Source organism: Camelus dromedarius, chromosome 13 (assembly GCF_036321535.1).
Source record: "Camelus dromedarius isolate mCamDro1 chromosome 13, mCamDro1.pat, whole genome shotgun sequence".
Taxonomy (NCBI): domain Eukaryota; kingdom Metazoa; phylum Chordata; class Mammalia; order Artiodactyla; family Camelidae; genus Camelus; species Camelus dromedarius.
Genome location: NC_087448.1, coordinates 25413488 through 25429198, shown reverse-complemented (window position 1 = coordinate 25429198; position 15711 = coordinate 25413488). Strand labels below are relative to the sequence as shown.

The window sequence follows — 15711 nt, the reverse complement described above, 5'->3', positions numbered from 1 at the left end:
CTTTTAAGATAAGATATAAAGAATAAAGACACAATGTACACTAGTAACTGTCTCTCTCCCTAATCAATTCCTTTCCTTTCAAAGGTAATAATACCCTGAATTTTAAGTTTCTTAATTTCTTGCTTTTCTGTGTGATTTTTCATATATTTGTATCAAAACAGTATATTATTTAAATTTCATGTTGTGAATTGTATATGAACAGGATACATACTCTGCATTCTTCTGTGGCTTACTTTCTTCAAACAATAGTCTTACAATTTGTATTTACACAGTGCCATATGGCTGCAAATTCATTCATGTGATTATACCACAACCATTTGTGCATTCTATTACTGATAGCAAAAAACAAAAACCAGTTTTCCGTTACAAAAAAATGCTGCTATAGATGATCTTTCATATAGCTTCTAAAGCACAGGTACATGAGTACATGAAAAAGAAGAACAAATCCTCATTTTTTCCAGCTGGTATGTCTACACAGAAAACACTACTCCCCTAGAAAGTTTGATTCATGTCAGATATAGCTGTTATTTCATATTAGTTTTAAAAGGATGGTCTTCTTACACTGGAATTTGACACAACATTGTAAAATTGTTATAAATCAATAAAAAATGTTAAAAAAAAGGACGGTCTTCTCAATGACACTTGGTGATCCAAATTTATTAAATATGAAAAGCATTACAAGGAACCAATCAAGTTATTGCTAAAATCAGAAAGACTCATCTTTGGTGAAGAGGACTATGTAATACTGAGACTTTGCTGACTTGTCTGTTACTCCCTGTTTGAGCAGAGTTTTATTTATGAACACCTATGTATTGCAATGGTTTGAATCTGTTCATGTGAAAACTGGCTGTAAACTGAAAATTGTACACTGCATTGCAGAACAAATCACACGTTTAATCCTAATAACAAATGGCTGTTTCTGTTTTTTTTTTTTTTTTAAAGAAGCACATTTTTTAAATCCAGCAATCACACTGTATATATCCAGAAAAACTGAAAGCGGGATCTTGAAGAGATATTTGCACACTCATATTAATTAATAGCAGCATTATCTACAACAGCTAAGAGGTGGAAGCAACCCAAATGCCCACGGATACATAAAGGGATGAACAAAACGTGGTAGAAACATACACTGGAATGTTATTCAGCATTTAAAAAAGAAATCCATTCTGTCACAAGCTACAATGTGGATGAACCTTGAGGACATTATACTAAGTGAAATAAGCTAGTCACAAAATGACAAACAATGTATGATATTTCACTGAAACAGAAAGCAGAATGGTGGTTATCAGGGGCTGAAAGGGAGGAGAAATGAGTTGTTCTTTGCATATAGTTTCAGTTTTGCAAAATGAAAACATTCTGGAGATCTAATGTACAACAATGTAACTATACTTAATACCACTGAACTGTATACCTAAAAATGGTTAAGATGGAAAATTTTATGTTTTTTACTACAATTAAAAAATTTTAAATTATTTTTAAAAAACACTTAAAAGTAATACTTGGCACAGAATAAATTCTATGAAAGTAGTTGCTATAAGTAGTAGCTTTAACATTATTGGATTATTGCTTTTTAATTTAATCTATCAATCTAAGTGTTGCTCTTTTACAGGTGATCATTCTTTTCTCTTGGTCTTTTGTTTTCTATAATTTCATTACAATGTATCTTGATTGTAGATGATGGAAATACATAATTACTAGTATCTATGGATTCAAATCATTTTTTGGTTTTGGAAAATTCCTAGGCACTATTTCTTCAAATATTGCTTCTCTGCTATTTTCTCTACTCTCTAATATTTCCTTCTTGGATGTCTATGAGATCTCATTATATTCTTCAAACCTCTTAACTTTCATATTTTTATATTCTTGTCACTGTGGCCTTTTGGGTAATTTCAAATCTCCTGTTCAGATCTCCTGATCTGTCCATGCATTTGTTTGAAAAAATTATTCTTCATTTGTTAAAGTTCTGTTTGGTTGTTACTCAAATATGCCTTACCACTTGGAATCTCAATTTAAGTCTCTTTTGCTTGCCCAATTGGAGATTCCATCTTTTACTTTTTAAATATTTCATACATAGCTAATTTATATGTTTCTGACAACTCCAAGGTCTGAAACTGACCTTGTTGCTTGTTCTTTTGCTGGATTTCACTAACAGTGATATTCCTTATATGTTAAGTAATCTTAGACTGTGTGCTCTTATTTGATTGAAACTTAATTTGTTAAAAACCTATGGGTCCAAATGGGGGGGGAGGGCTTTTCTCTAAAGATGATTTACACTTGCCTATCCCTGGAGACAAAGGGGCATTATCTATCTGATCCTACTTTAGCATCATTCCAAGGCCAGAAACTTAATCTGCGAGTTGCAGGATCAGCTTCCATTTCCCTCACTTTGCAGCTAGCACAATGCTTGTTTTCCAAATTGCATTTGCCCTCAGTGAAATCCTGTACTATAGAGTATATTTACATTTTCTTTTTATGCTGGTTTTCTTTTTTTGAGGTGGGGGTAGGGGCAGGGACAGTATACTAGCAATATCTTGGCTGAGTAGTAAGCAATGGATAAAACAAACTTTTTTTTTAAAGCATAAGTCCCTCCAAAGTATTTCATTTACCAAATTGCGAGAAGTAGAAATCCCTATTCACTCTTCAAACCACACCAATCTGGTATGCACACCTAACATTTCCATGAAATTATTCCTAAAGTTACACATAACTTCCAAGTAGCCAAACCTAATGGAAGTTTTTGCATCTACTTGGTCAAGCTCTTGGTGGTGTTTAACACCATTTTGAATCCTCCTTCTTTCCTTGACTCACTCCCCTTCTCACTTCTGTGTCAACACACACACTCAGCTTTTTCTCATAGTTCACTGGCTGCTCCTTCTAATCTCCTGTCTAGCTCCTTGTCTCCTATCTAACTTCTAAATTTTGTAAGTTCTAGGGCTTGGTCCAGAACTCTCATCTTAACCTACATTATCTGCCTAGGTGATCTCAAACAACACCATAGCTTTAGATGCACCTATGAACTAAACATTCTCGAATTTCTAGTCCCAGTCCAGATCAGCCTTCAAAGCTTGACACATTTATCTACTTGCCTACTTAATATCTTCACTTAGATACCAAATGTAACATGCCCAAAGCAGAAGTCTTGACAAAACCCGTTCGTCTCTCTTCCTTTGCTGGACCAGTTAATGCTACCAATGTCTTCTCAAATACCAAAATCAGAACCTTGGGAATCATCTTTGACTATTTTCTGTCCTTAACTCCTCAATACAGGCAAGGCCTATTGGCTCTAATCCAAAGTATATGCTGCTGACTGCTTCTCTCCATCTTCCCCATGAGAACCCTGGTTTAAAGACATCACCTCTGCCTTGCACTAATGCAGTAACCCCCTTCCTACATCTACTCTTGCCTCCTTCCAATCCAATTTCTACACAGTAAGTATAACCTCTTAATGTTACTTCCCAACTCAAAATCCTACAAAGGCTTCCTATTTTGAAGAAAATTCAAATTCCTTTAACCTACAAAGTCCTGCATGCCCTGGCCCTGCCTACTCCTCTGATTTTATTTCATGCCACTCACTATGCTTTGACCACACTGGCTTTCTTCAAATTCCTAAAACACAGCCAAGCTCTTGCTTGCATCAGAGCATCTAGTCCTACTATACTCTTCCTGTTCAGAAAACTTTCCCTAAGTCTTCAAATGCCTGGTTCTTTCTTATACTTTAAAGTTTTAACTTACATTGTCTCCATTGTATAGAAGAAAGTAACAGTACCCCCTTTTTCCTTAATGGTGATAAGTAAGATCTATAAAGTATATTATTTATTTACTTTTATATAGTCTACATCTCCATTTAGGGGAAAAAAAATGACTTCCATGACAGCAAGAGCATTGTGTATCTACTCACTTTGTATCATTCTTTATTTGCCATATAGTATTTATTTAAATATTTACTGAGTAATAAAATTAAAGTTGTAAAAATTGAAAATAATTTACTGATGCTGATAGCATGGGGAAATATGGGCTCTCACGCAGTTGGTGAGAGAGCCCTGAAGGACAATTCAACAATCCAGTTCTGTGAGCCTAACTTCTACTCAGCAGTTCCACTCGTTAGAAAGTCATTTACAGAAATACACTCATATGAGTACAAAACTGTGTGTATATACGTGTGTGTTCACTGCAGCATCATAGCTAAGACCAAAACATGAAAAAAATAATCTAAAATGTTCATCAGTAGGGAAGTAAATAAGTATATTTTGATATATCCAGACTATAAACCTCTACAGAGTTTTAATATCACAGCAGTTCTTCAACTACTGTGACTTAGAAAGATCTACAAATTGTTGTTTAGAAAAAAAAAAACTAACCTTTAAAAATAAATGTATTTTTATTTATATAAAACCCAAAATACATGCATTTTAAAAGGTATCACGCAATATAAACCAAACTTAATACTTGTGACCTATAGAGTTTAGTGGGATTTGTTATGGGGGAAGAAAAAGTTTTGGAGAAGGACTACATCATTGTTCCTATATATACCTTTTGCTTCACTTTTTAAAAAAATAATAATACATATTCACGTGTTATTTTTCTAAATTTTGAAGTGGGAAATAAAATTGCTATTAATACTTATCTGCTCCTTCTAGATGTTAAGTTTCTAATTATTCAGGAGAAGTTATTGTTAAGAATACAAATGGAAGCAGACTCAGGCCGGAGGAAGGCAAACCAAAGTAAGTTAATACTGAAACTGCAATGTCTAGTTGTAAAATGCAGGTACCCTACTGAAAAACACAAGCGACACAAAGCAGCCAGAAGTCAGGATAATGGAACGAACTCTCCACCTCCCAGCTGCTTTACTGAAACATAGGAGGAGAATGCTCTTCATCTTTTAATCTCTGTTTTTGGAACAAGAGGGTTAAGTGTTAAAGGAAAGACCTGACAAGGCATCTGAGATCATCTGTTTCACTGCTACCACCATATGCGAGAAAGGCAAGGTTCGCCTAACTTGGAGCAGGGACACAGAGTAGGTGCTGTGGAGGTCTTCCTACTCCTCAGAGTTCTGTTAAGACCCCAGGGAAACAGCTCTAGTTACACTGTTAGAACCTGGTTCTACTGTTATCTCTAATTTAAAGAATGCATTTCTAATTTAGTAAATGTATCCAGAAACAAATTCCATACTCCCAGTTTTAATTTTATTTTTAATTCAAACTGACTTCATTGAAAACTAAAACACAAGGATTACAGAAAATAAAACATCAATTTAAACTTAGGTCCAAACCAGAGCCTGCTTTTTGGTAACTAAGACTCTTTTATACAGACTTCCAATTCACAAATAGTTGAGGGCAATTCTATCTTTATACCATGTGCTTCTCTATCCCTTCCATTCACTGACTGTTTTAATTTTGGTTCTTACCATCTCATGTCTTTGTTAGAATTACTGCAAGACTACTCACCTCTAGTCTCTTGTTATCTAAACTACAGAATGGTGCTAGGGAAATCTAGAAGCACTAACTACTCAATTCAATTCTGGCCTCCAAGCCTTCTCACAAAGTGCTCAAATAAGAGAGTAAGCTTGTCAGCAACCTGGGAAGTGCTGTAACTCTGGCATTCCGAATGCAGGCCTCAGGACTGATAGAAAGCACGGCCTTGGAAGACTTGGCTGGCTGAAGGAAATGAAAGCAGGAACGGGCAGAAGAAGAAAGACAGAGAAAGTCTTCCCTCTCCTCACTCGTAACACTTCACTCTTTCAACCTATCTGACTTTCCACCTAGTAAGGCTGGCCACGTAAACACCACGAGGGGGAGAAAAGGTAGGTCCTGTGATGAGTCACTCTGGTAAAGGCTGGGTACACCCACTATTGGTATTCAAACCCAGGAATCTGAGGATAACTCTCTCCTTTACTCATGATATATATAAAGCACCATAATAAATTTTAAACAAATACAATGTAATTTCTTGAGTCTCTTGTGTACTTGTATCCATCTCTACATTTTTACAATATCCAGTCTGTTAATCCTGTACGTTGTGCTATCAAGATGGGAATTTTGTTATGTACATTCCTAAGGGCGCGCTTATTGATCTTATTTATTCTCTATTGTCTCTGGCATACTTTCTTCTAGATAGTTGGTAGTGATTAGATACTTATGGGATCAAGAAATGGAGTGAATTCTATACAATATGGACAAGATTGCTGACAGATTAAAAATAATTAACGACAGAACTCTTGAAAGTAACACTGCCTATCATAATAAGAGCAGGAAGACCTCCACAGCACCTACTATGTGCCTCTGCTCTAAGTTCTTCAGTTCTCCTAACAGCCTATTATTATCCCTACTATAAATGTGAAAAGTAAGGCACGCAGAGTCAAAGTAACTTCTCCACAGTGACACAGAAAGCACGGCGAGGAGCTGGGATAAATCCCGTCAGTCTAGCTCAGAACGCATGCTTTTAACTGCTACACTGCACTGTAAAGGGCTCTGCGTGTCAAGTGGTAGAAGTGCCGTCAACAGCTAAACAGAAGAGTTCTCGTTTGTGAAAAATTTGCCTATACATGACTTTAATATTCCACAAAAGTATAATTTGATCAAGACTTATTTACTACTCTATTTCATAAACAGAGAAGCTTACCTCCAAATGACGTCATACACAGGATCAAGACACACACCAAATCCTTGCAGATCCTCTTGTTCAGAGTCATTAAAAGTTTTACAACTCCCATCCACTTTATTTATCAGAAGACACTTAAATGGAGGAGGTTCTGATATAGAAGCAGGTACCAAGCCTTGGGGGAAAAATTGTATATTTTAAGGATACATTATCATTTTATATTCCCCCAACTTATAAGATAAGCATTTCCTATAGGGTAAGTATTATTACGTCCAGTTTACAGATGAAGAAACTGAGACTTAGAGGTTAAGTGGCTAAAAACCCTTAGTAGCAGATTTTGCAATAAAACCTCAGGCTGTCTAAATCCATTAAGACATGCCCTTAATTTCTCTATTACCACTCTACTTGATTTCTGCCACTCTATTATGTAATTATTCATGATATCTTGGATACAGGCATGGACTGACACCTTGGTCTCAATGAAACTTCAAAGTTTGATTTATGTAACCTTCCATAAAAATTAATTTCTATCATTTATTTAATAAGAACCAATAAAGAAAAATTCCTCTTCCTAATATAGGTTTTACACTACTACAGTTTCACTCATATTTCACCGGTTTCTAGTCTCCCAATCATTACATTCTTCCAGGACATAGATACCTATAAGCACAGACACTTAGAAGCTTCTTTTAAACTTCTTCAAACAAAAAGCTATAGGACTACATCTTATAACAAGGAAAGATGAATCATTTACCCTCAATCAAGATAGATTTTTGAGGGGGAGGGTTTTTTCGTTTGGGGTATTACCTATTATGTGTTTACTGGCAAAAATCTCTGATGTAGCGAGCACATGAGAATTAATAAGTGCTTCATCAATTCGTAAGAAAGTCTGGTCCCCACTTGCACCTATCCAGGTAGCTTTTCTTCCGTATTTTGATCCAATGTTGGGCATGGGAGCTGGTTTTGCATTCCAATATGGCACATCCAAAATTGGTCTGCCCAGTTGTCCTTTCTAAAAGATTAAATAAATCATATTAACAATAGTACCAGATTAACAATGTGTAATTTTCTATAAAGGAAACAGCAGACAAAAATAGCTCTAGGAGACATTATTCTTCATCAATTATTAGTTTTTCTTTTTTTATAAATTTAAAATGTGAAATTTGGACCAAATATTTATAAAGGAGTAAAATAATTTCTATTATTCTTAGGAATTATCCCCCTAATAAACCACAAAGTACATGATTAAAAGATAATAATAAAGTTAAAATATTTTTCCATGCAAGAGATCTCCCTGAAATACTGTGATTGTCTTCACCATTTAAATTAAAAAATAATAAATACACAATATGTTAAAAAATTAGTAATACAAATTATTCATTTAAAAAATCACTTTGATAATTTGACAGTACCACAAAAAGTCACTATTTGAACTCGTACAGTCTAAAAATATTTGGGTAAAAGACCAAAATAATGAATACTACCACTGTGAATACAATTAGAAAATTGCATATTTTTTACATGATCATGTGTTGGTAAGTTATTTCAGCTATTTTTCAAGATAAACAGCAGAATCAGTGATAAGGTATGACGTCTTAAGTAAGTAACTGTTAACTCACTAAAAAAGTATGGCTGTCTATAGGTATCTGTTAAATAAGAGTTTCACTTAAAAAGCAATAGAGGTTTCTCACTACTAAGCCAGTAGCTGTAAAACAATGTTGATGTCAGATTGGTAAATATTCACCCAGCCCTGGCTCAGGAGCTGTCTCTCTCTCACAGCATTCCCCTTCCAAAACCCGCTGGAGGGCAGACAATGCTGCATGGCGGGACCCAGGGTTAACTACAATAATGGGAACGAGAAACCACTGCAAAACCCCCGAAGAACAAGGGACCCTGGAGCACTGCATGCAGTCTGGCTAAATTCTCACTCGGCTACCAGGTTTCTAGTGAGTTCTACCACTCCTTCAACACCACAGCAAAAAACACAGTCACAAGGGTGAGGGGGACAGCTCAGTGGCAGCACACATGCTTAGCAAGCACGAGGTCCTGGGTTCAATCTCCAGTACCTCCATTAAATGAACAAGTAAGTAAACCTAATTACCCACCTGGAAAAATTAAAACAAAAACAAAAACACACAGTCACAAACTGACTGAAAAAGCAACAGAGCTTCAAACCCTTGGTTGAATCAAGGGAGGGAAAAGTGGCAAGCACATGATTAGAGAAGAAGTCAAACATTTCAGTGTGTATTCTCAGCTTCTTTCAATGTCTGTCCTCATTTTTTGACAAAAAAATAGTAACAATAACAATAGCATAAAAATGTGTATATCATATTGAGGGATATATTATGCTTTTGGAGGAAAAAGAAGTTAACTATACTTTTTATTGATTACTGAAATAAGCATCTATTCCCCTGCTAACAAGCAACTAAAGTGAAGAAAAGCAGCCCCCAAACATGACGGATGCTTAGACAGCCCCACGAGATTCAGAACGTGGGTATAAATAAGCCACGTGTAAATTCATAGATGCTCACTACCAGGCTTTCTGGAGCTAGAGGCTGTCTCATTTCAAATATTACCACTCCCTCCAAAACAACATAAAAAAAAAAGAGCAAAGAAAACCACAAAGGACTCAAGCCTTCAGCAGTATTAGGAAAGAGCAGATCTCAGGACCTTTGAGTTACCTGCAACCAGAGGAAAAAACCAAATTCCAAAAGTTTTCTCTACCACCTGCCTCTGCCAGCCTTGGAATGGGGTTGGGGAGGCAGGGGGTGCAGAGCACAAAAGAGGTGGCTTAAGATGGAGAACAGAGAAAAAGCACTGGAAGATCATTCCCTAAATGGGGAAATCCGAACCTTAATGTAAAAATGCTAAACATAGGCTGACTTGAATGTTCCCAGGGTCAACCACAGGAAAAGGCTTCAAAGTACGCAGAACCATTTCTCACCCGTCAGACTGACACAAAGTAAAAAGTATGACAGACAACACATTCTGCTGGCAAGGCTGTGGAGAAACAGACACTCTCATATATTGCTGGTGAGAATGTAAAGCAGAGGGAAACCGTTAATATGGCACAAAACTACATAGGTATTAACCTTCAACCCAGCAATCTTCTGAAAGTTTACCTCGAATATACACCTTCAATAAGATTCACTGCTATTGTTGCAAAATATTAGACAGTACTTAAATGTCCAAGCAAAAGAAAGTGATTGAATAAAGTACAATACATATATATACACAATGTACTACACAGATGTAAAATATAAATTAGGGATTTCTATGAACTCATAAGGAACAATTTCTAGGAGATACAGTAAAGTGAAAAGGCAAAGTGCAGAAGAGCCTGTATGTGTATGTACTGTGTGTACTATGAACAGAAAATCTGACTCTGTACCTTTAGTCTTGGGGTAGGACACACATGAGAGGGGGCAGGGGCAAGAGCCACAAATCTTGAACCCTTTTTAGTGAGTTTGCTTTTATAGTGCTTTAGGCAAAGCAAATACAAAACTATTTTAGACATATTTTAGAACTGAGTGAATGAGAAATAAATATCTTGATACTGCTGGGAGCCAGGATTCTTACTGTGGAAGAAGGGACCTAAGTATGGAATGGGATTGGGGAAGAAAGAACCCTGTGGGAATGGACTGGAATTAGAGGTACTGGTGTGGGCTCATGATTTCCAAAATACATATACATATGTGTATATGCACATAGATGTATACTGAGGATGCAAAGACACCTGCAGCACTGAATACATCAAGTCCTCAGATGGTGTCTAGTACTATTTTCCACTAAAAACAACTAAGGTTCTTAGAGAAACAGCTGATTCTAGGGCTCACACAGATAAGCCTGGAACATCTTGTTATGCCAGGAAGTACGAAATACTCAAAAAAGAAATGAAGGGGCATGTCACAAGAACATAGGAGCCAGCGTGATGGGAGTCCCACTGGCCAAATCTGAGACAATCCAAGTACCCAAATAATTAAGTACAGTAATGAAGAAAACAGAAAAACATGTGTCTATACCAACAATAAGAAGATAGACAAATATTAAATGAAGGCTGCACACAGTAAAACGGAAAGGGCTGACCGGTCAATGTAAGGAGGTGCTGGAGTTGGAAAAAAAATCATCATTTTGCAACCATTACAGTAAAAACTGGTTCAGGCAACAATGATCAATAGATGCTAAATCTAGAAGGAAATTTTGATGAGAAGCAGGTATCTTAAAATTCTCTTAGGATCGTCAACCAATAGATTGCTTATTAGTTTCAAGGGAAAAAAATACTTATTATGCAGTAGGGAAATCAAACATTTTACAGGTGATCAAAATTCACATCACCAGTGAGGGGCAGGTGGGCATTATTTATATGTCTCCAGATGTGATGCCCTGAGAAGGACACAATGTCAATTACATGGCATTTTGGCCTGGAAGGCACAGCCTGAATCTAAACATGAAGAAATACTAGAGAAACAAAAATGAGGAACATTTTTTTAAGTACTATACTCTTCAAAAATGTCAATGTCATAATAGACAAAGAAAAGATGTGGAAACGTTACAGATTAAAGGAAACTAAAGACACATGCCAAGTAAATACAATGACTGATTCTAGACTGGAGGGGGAAAAAGGCCAAAAAATAATTATCTGATTAATTGACAAAATACAAACTAAAGCATTTAGGAGTAAAGGATCATAATGTATGCAAGTTATTCTTAAAGAATTCAAGGAAAAAAAGTCTTATACACACACACACACACACACACACACACACACACACACACATACGGAGTACATGAGAGAGAATGAGAGCGTGAATGTACTAACAATAAAGCAAACAGATCAAATGCTACCAATAGGTGAATCTGGCTCAGGAGTGTATGGGTATTTTATGTACTATTCTTATATTTTGTAAACTTTCTATAAGCTTAAAATCATTCCAGATAAGAGATGTTTTTTAAAGTTCACATTTACATTTTTTAAAAATCAAGAATTGCAAATTACATCCCAGAGACTTAAGTTACAGGGTTCTAAATAGTTACACATATCACAGATGGTTTATTAGCATAGTCTTAAGAAGCTTTTCCTTGATCTGTACTACGCCCAAACTATAGACAATTATCAGAGCAGTTTCACTCCTTTCAAGCTTTGGCAAAAAGAGACAGAAAGTAAAACAGACAGGCAAAGAGACAGAGAGACGCAGAGAGCGAGCGAGAAGGAAAGGAAAAAGGAAACTATAACTTCAAACAAATCCAACAAGAAAACCAGGCCTTCAAAGAGTTCTAAAATAGAAATAATTCTACATGTTAAGAAAAATGATTCTTTACAAGCTAGTTGGGAAATAAGCTTTCAATTGACAGAATTAGCTCTACTGAATGCTTAATGGACTCTGACCGGAATTAACATGTCCAATTCTAACACAGCTGTTAAATTTAATAAATTCTTATGCTACACTAGAGAAGAAAATAATTTCAAAGTAAATCTTTCAGGATTTGTGTATGTTGTATGTGGAGACAGGAAATATGCATATGCAATAATTATAATACAAGAATTTCACTGAAACCAGAAAAAATAGCTAATGTAGACAAACTGCAAGGCAATGGTACAATGTAATATTATTAATGCTTAAAAAATTCCTTACAGAAAAACTTCCAAATGTGAAGACCTGTCCATCCATTAAAAGTACTGCCGTGTGGTTGCTGCCTGCAGTAACTTGTGTGCTAGGGCCTGGCAATGCTTGAACAAGAGTGGGACATCCCCTAGGTTAAAAAAAAAAAAATTAAGTCAATTTCTTACAAGACCCAACTGAAATAAAAAACAATAAACAATGCAATAAAAGAAAACAGAAGAGATAAAATGTACTAATAAGAATATTCAGCAAACATTTATTTACGTTCTAGATGCCTGTCTCCATCCTATGTGGTAGGTATACAAAGATGAAAAAGACATAATCACTGACTTCAAGGAAATTATTAAAAAGATTTCCTTGAATTTATTACCCTAATTATGGACACATAATTTTTATTTTTTTCTGAAAGGCTGGTGCTACCATTGTTTTAAAAGAAAAATTTGTTTTTACCTTTTATAGTAAATGGCATGTTAGAAATCTCTATAAATATTTGTTGGATGAAATAAAAATTATGCACTGATAATTGAATTGAAATTATGCATTGAACAGGGATTCAGTCTAAGAACAATAGGAAACAATTAATTTTATGTCTTCTTTTCTACTGCTTTTCATTTAACTGTAATTTTAGATTTTAACATATGCAGTAGTGAATGAATTAGAATGTAGCACCGTGAGAGGCAATGCAGCAGTGGCTACAAGCTCAGGCTCCAGAGCTCGACCACCCGGCTCCACCACGTATTAGCAACATGACCATGGCTTTGAGCAAGTTACTCATCCTTTTCATACTTCAGTTTTCTATTACATGGAGATAATCCCAAACAGTATTTACTCTATAGGGTTCCTGTGAACAATAAAGAAGCTCATATATGGCAAGTGTTTGGATCAGTGTCTGGTACCCAGTTAACAATTAATAAATGGTAACTATTATGATAAATGGCATCCTTATATCCATCACATCTGTCCTTGCAACCATCCTTATATCACTTCATTTACCATTTATTAACCACCTTTAGTAATCATTATCTATGAGAATAATCATCACTGTAGAAATAGTCCACACATAATAGGAGACCTCTGTTTTTGAGACAATGTAATTACAATACTTCAAATTTTTAAAAATTATGTATAATGTATCTTTAATGATTATTCAGGTTGCAATGAAAAATGACTTGGGAAGAGGCAAGACTAGCACCTAGAAACCTAGTTAAGAAAATATTACAACAATCTGGTGAGTTACGATTAAGGCCTGAACTAGGAACAGTGTGGATTGAAAGGCACGAAAGGACTTGACAGCTCTGTAAGGAACAGGACTGACCAGACTTTGGCAATGACTCATGTGGGGCAGGGAAGGTTTTTTGCTTAAGCAACACAGTAGATGGGGATATAACGTTCACTTAAGCTATGAGAATGATGAGATCCAGGAAGACAAAGAGAGGAAAGAAGAGATTCTAATTTTCATGTAATTCTCTTCAAATGTTTTAGGTATGATAAGAGGAAGAAGAGCTCATAAAAATCCAGGACACAAAGAAGAATGAACTCTGGGAAAATGTGGTGTGAAGAGAGTCATTTCGAGAAGGGGGAAATAATGTGCATGCTGAATCCTCTAGAGACAGGAACAAATGACCTCTGGAGAGAAGTCTCTTCAGTGGATGTACACAGAATACTATGTAGCAGATGAAGAATTAACAGTGGGGTCAGAGACTATGCAAAATCTCTTTAAAAAAAATCTCAGCACAAAAGGGAAAAAGAAAGGAAAACCAACAGTTAGAGGGAAGATGAGCTGAAGGAGAAGCTGTGTCCTTTCCAAGATGACAGAGATTTATAGAAGTTTAAAAGAGTACGGAAAGATAAACAGATATGGTTCAAAGAGGAGACAAGAAACAGAACTAGATTCCTAAGGAAAAGTCAGAAAGGTTTCACAGCACAGACAGGAACAGGCCCCTCTTTCAATGTAACATAAAGAAGGATCAAAGCAGCAGGAGGAACGCAGGCAGGTTTGCAGAGCTGGTGGGCTGAAGAACTTCCCATCTAATGTTTTTATTTTTGTTGTAATGTGAGTAGAGGTGAAGTGCTGAGAGGAAGACAGACATGGGTGAGCAGAGAATTTGAAGATTATGGAAAGGACATGATGGTGGATGGAAGAAATAAATACCTAGGCCAGGAGTTCTTAACCCAGATCCAAATGACTTCTAGGAAGTCTATGAGTGAGGGTCAGGAGATCCGTGAACTTCCTAAGTTTGTAAGTCAACTTTTATGTGTATATTCTTATGTCTGTTTTTCTGGAGACAGCCAGTATCTTTCATAAAATTCCCCAAAGGTCTTAAACCAAAGAGTTCAAAACTACAAAAACAGAAGGATTATTGCCTACTGTAGAAGGACTGTTCGAATCTGGACATCATAACAATCTGTACAAGTGTGATTAATTTTTTCAAGACGCCTTAGTTAGACAAGGAAACATAGGTAGATTGATGCATGCTTGAAGTTTTGCTCTACCTTAGAATCAAGACCAAGGGGGTGAGAAAACTGAGAAAACTGGTGAGAAAATAGGTGAAGAGAATAAATGGCAATCTCTAACTTGGGTAGGAAATAAAGTGAAATGAGTGAAAGAGACGAAGAAAGTATAGGGCTGTAGGGAATGAAGTACTGATAAAGTCAAAGACCAAGTCAAGTCAAGTAAAGCTAAGAAACAGAAAAGGAAATTGTCATCAGACTATGGGTTGTTTAAATTTAAGAATTCAGAGTTGGAGCTATGCTAGATCCGAGATGGGTCCTGAGAATGACCACCAGGAATGTGGAAATAAATTCACTAGATCTAAGGGTGTCAAGGTAACTACACCATATGGGACCATTCACGAGAGTGACAAGACTCAGACTGGGAAAACGCTGTGAGCCAGATAATAAATTTTCAATGTATGACAGGCAGTGACTAAAAGGGAGGTAATAAAAGAGGAAGAGAGCAGAATGGCTCTTGCCTCAAAAGAGCAGTGGGTTTTACTAGAGAATACAGTAACACGGCTAGGAAGAGCAGTGAAAGTTAAGTGGTTCTCAACTCTAAAGTACAAGGAGTTTGGCAAATAAACAACTACCACGTCAAAGGGCTACATGGTGAACTAACGCCCTCACAGAAATGTTCATTTGATTCAAACGAGGAATTAAAGGGAAAGTTCCTACAACTGTTTACTTGCCTGCAGTCCACAAAGCATTTTCACATAAAATGCATCATTAGTTAATGACATGACTCTATAGGTACATACGAAATGCTTAAAAAGGATTTTTCCCAGAGTTGGTGGCAGTTCTTCTAATGAACTCTTTTCATGATACTAGGGCCCACTTATTAAATTATTTGGTAAAGGAAGAACAGAAAAGGAAAATTATGTGTATATGTGTATGCATGCCAGGCATTTTACAGACACTATATTAATTCTTTAACAATCTCATATTTAAACTAAGGCTTAGGAAATTATAGTCACATGTTGGTAAGAGATGAAGCAAA

The 15711-nt window shown here is 36.1% G+C and overlaps 1 protein-coding gene across 8 annotated transcripts in view; it reads right to left on the bottom strand.

Annotated features, from left to right (window-relative positions):
* The window catches only part of MYCBP2 (MYC binding protein 2), a 226102-nt gene that overhangs the window by 129202 nt on the left and 81189 nt on the right, over positions 1–15711 (bottom strand). For all 8 annotated transcript variants that reach the window (XM_031466155.2, XM_031466152.2, XM_064493060.1 and 5 more), the window contains 3 exons: positions 12231–12348; positions 7405–7609; positions 6619–6772 (listed from right to left, as the gene is read on the bottom strand). In XM_031466155.2, the coding sequence (XP_031322015.1) occupies positions 6619–6772; positions 7405–7609; positions 12231–12348 (477 nt within the window). The remainder of the gene's footprint in view (positions 1–6618; positions 6773–7404; positions 7610–12230; positions 12349–15711) is intronic.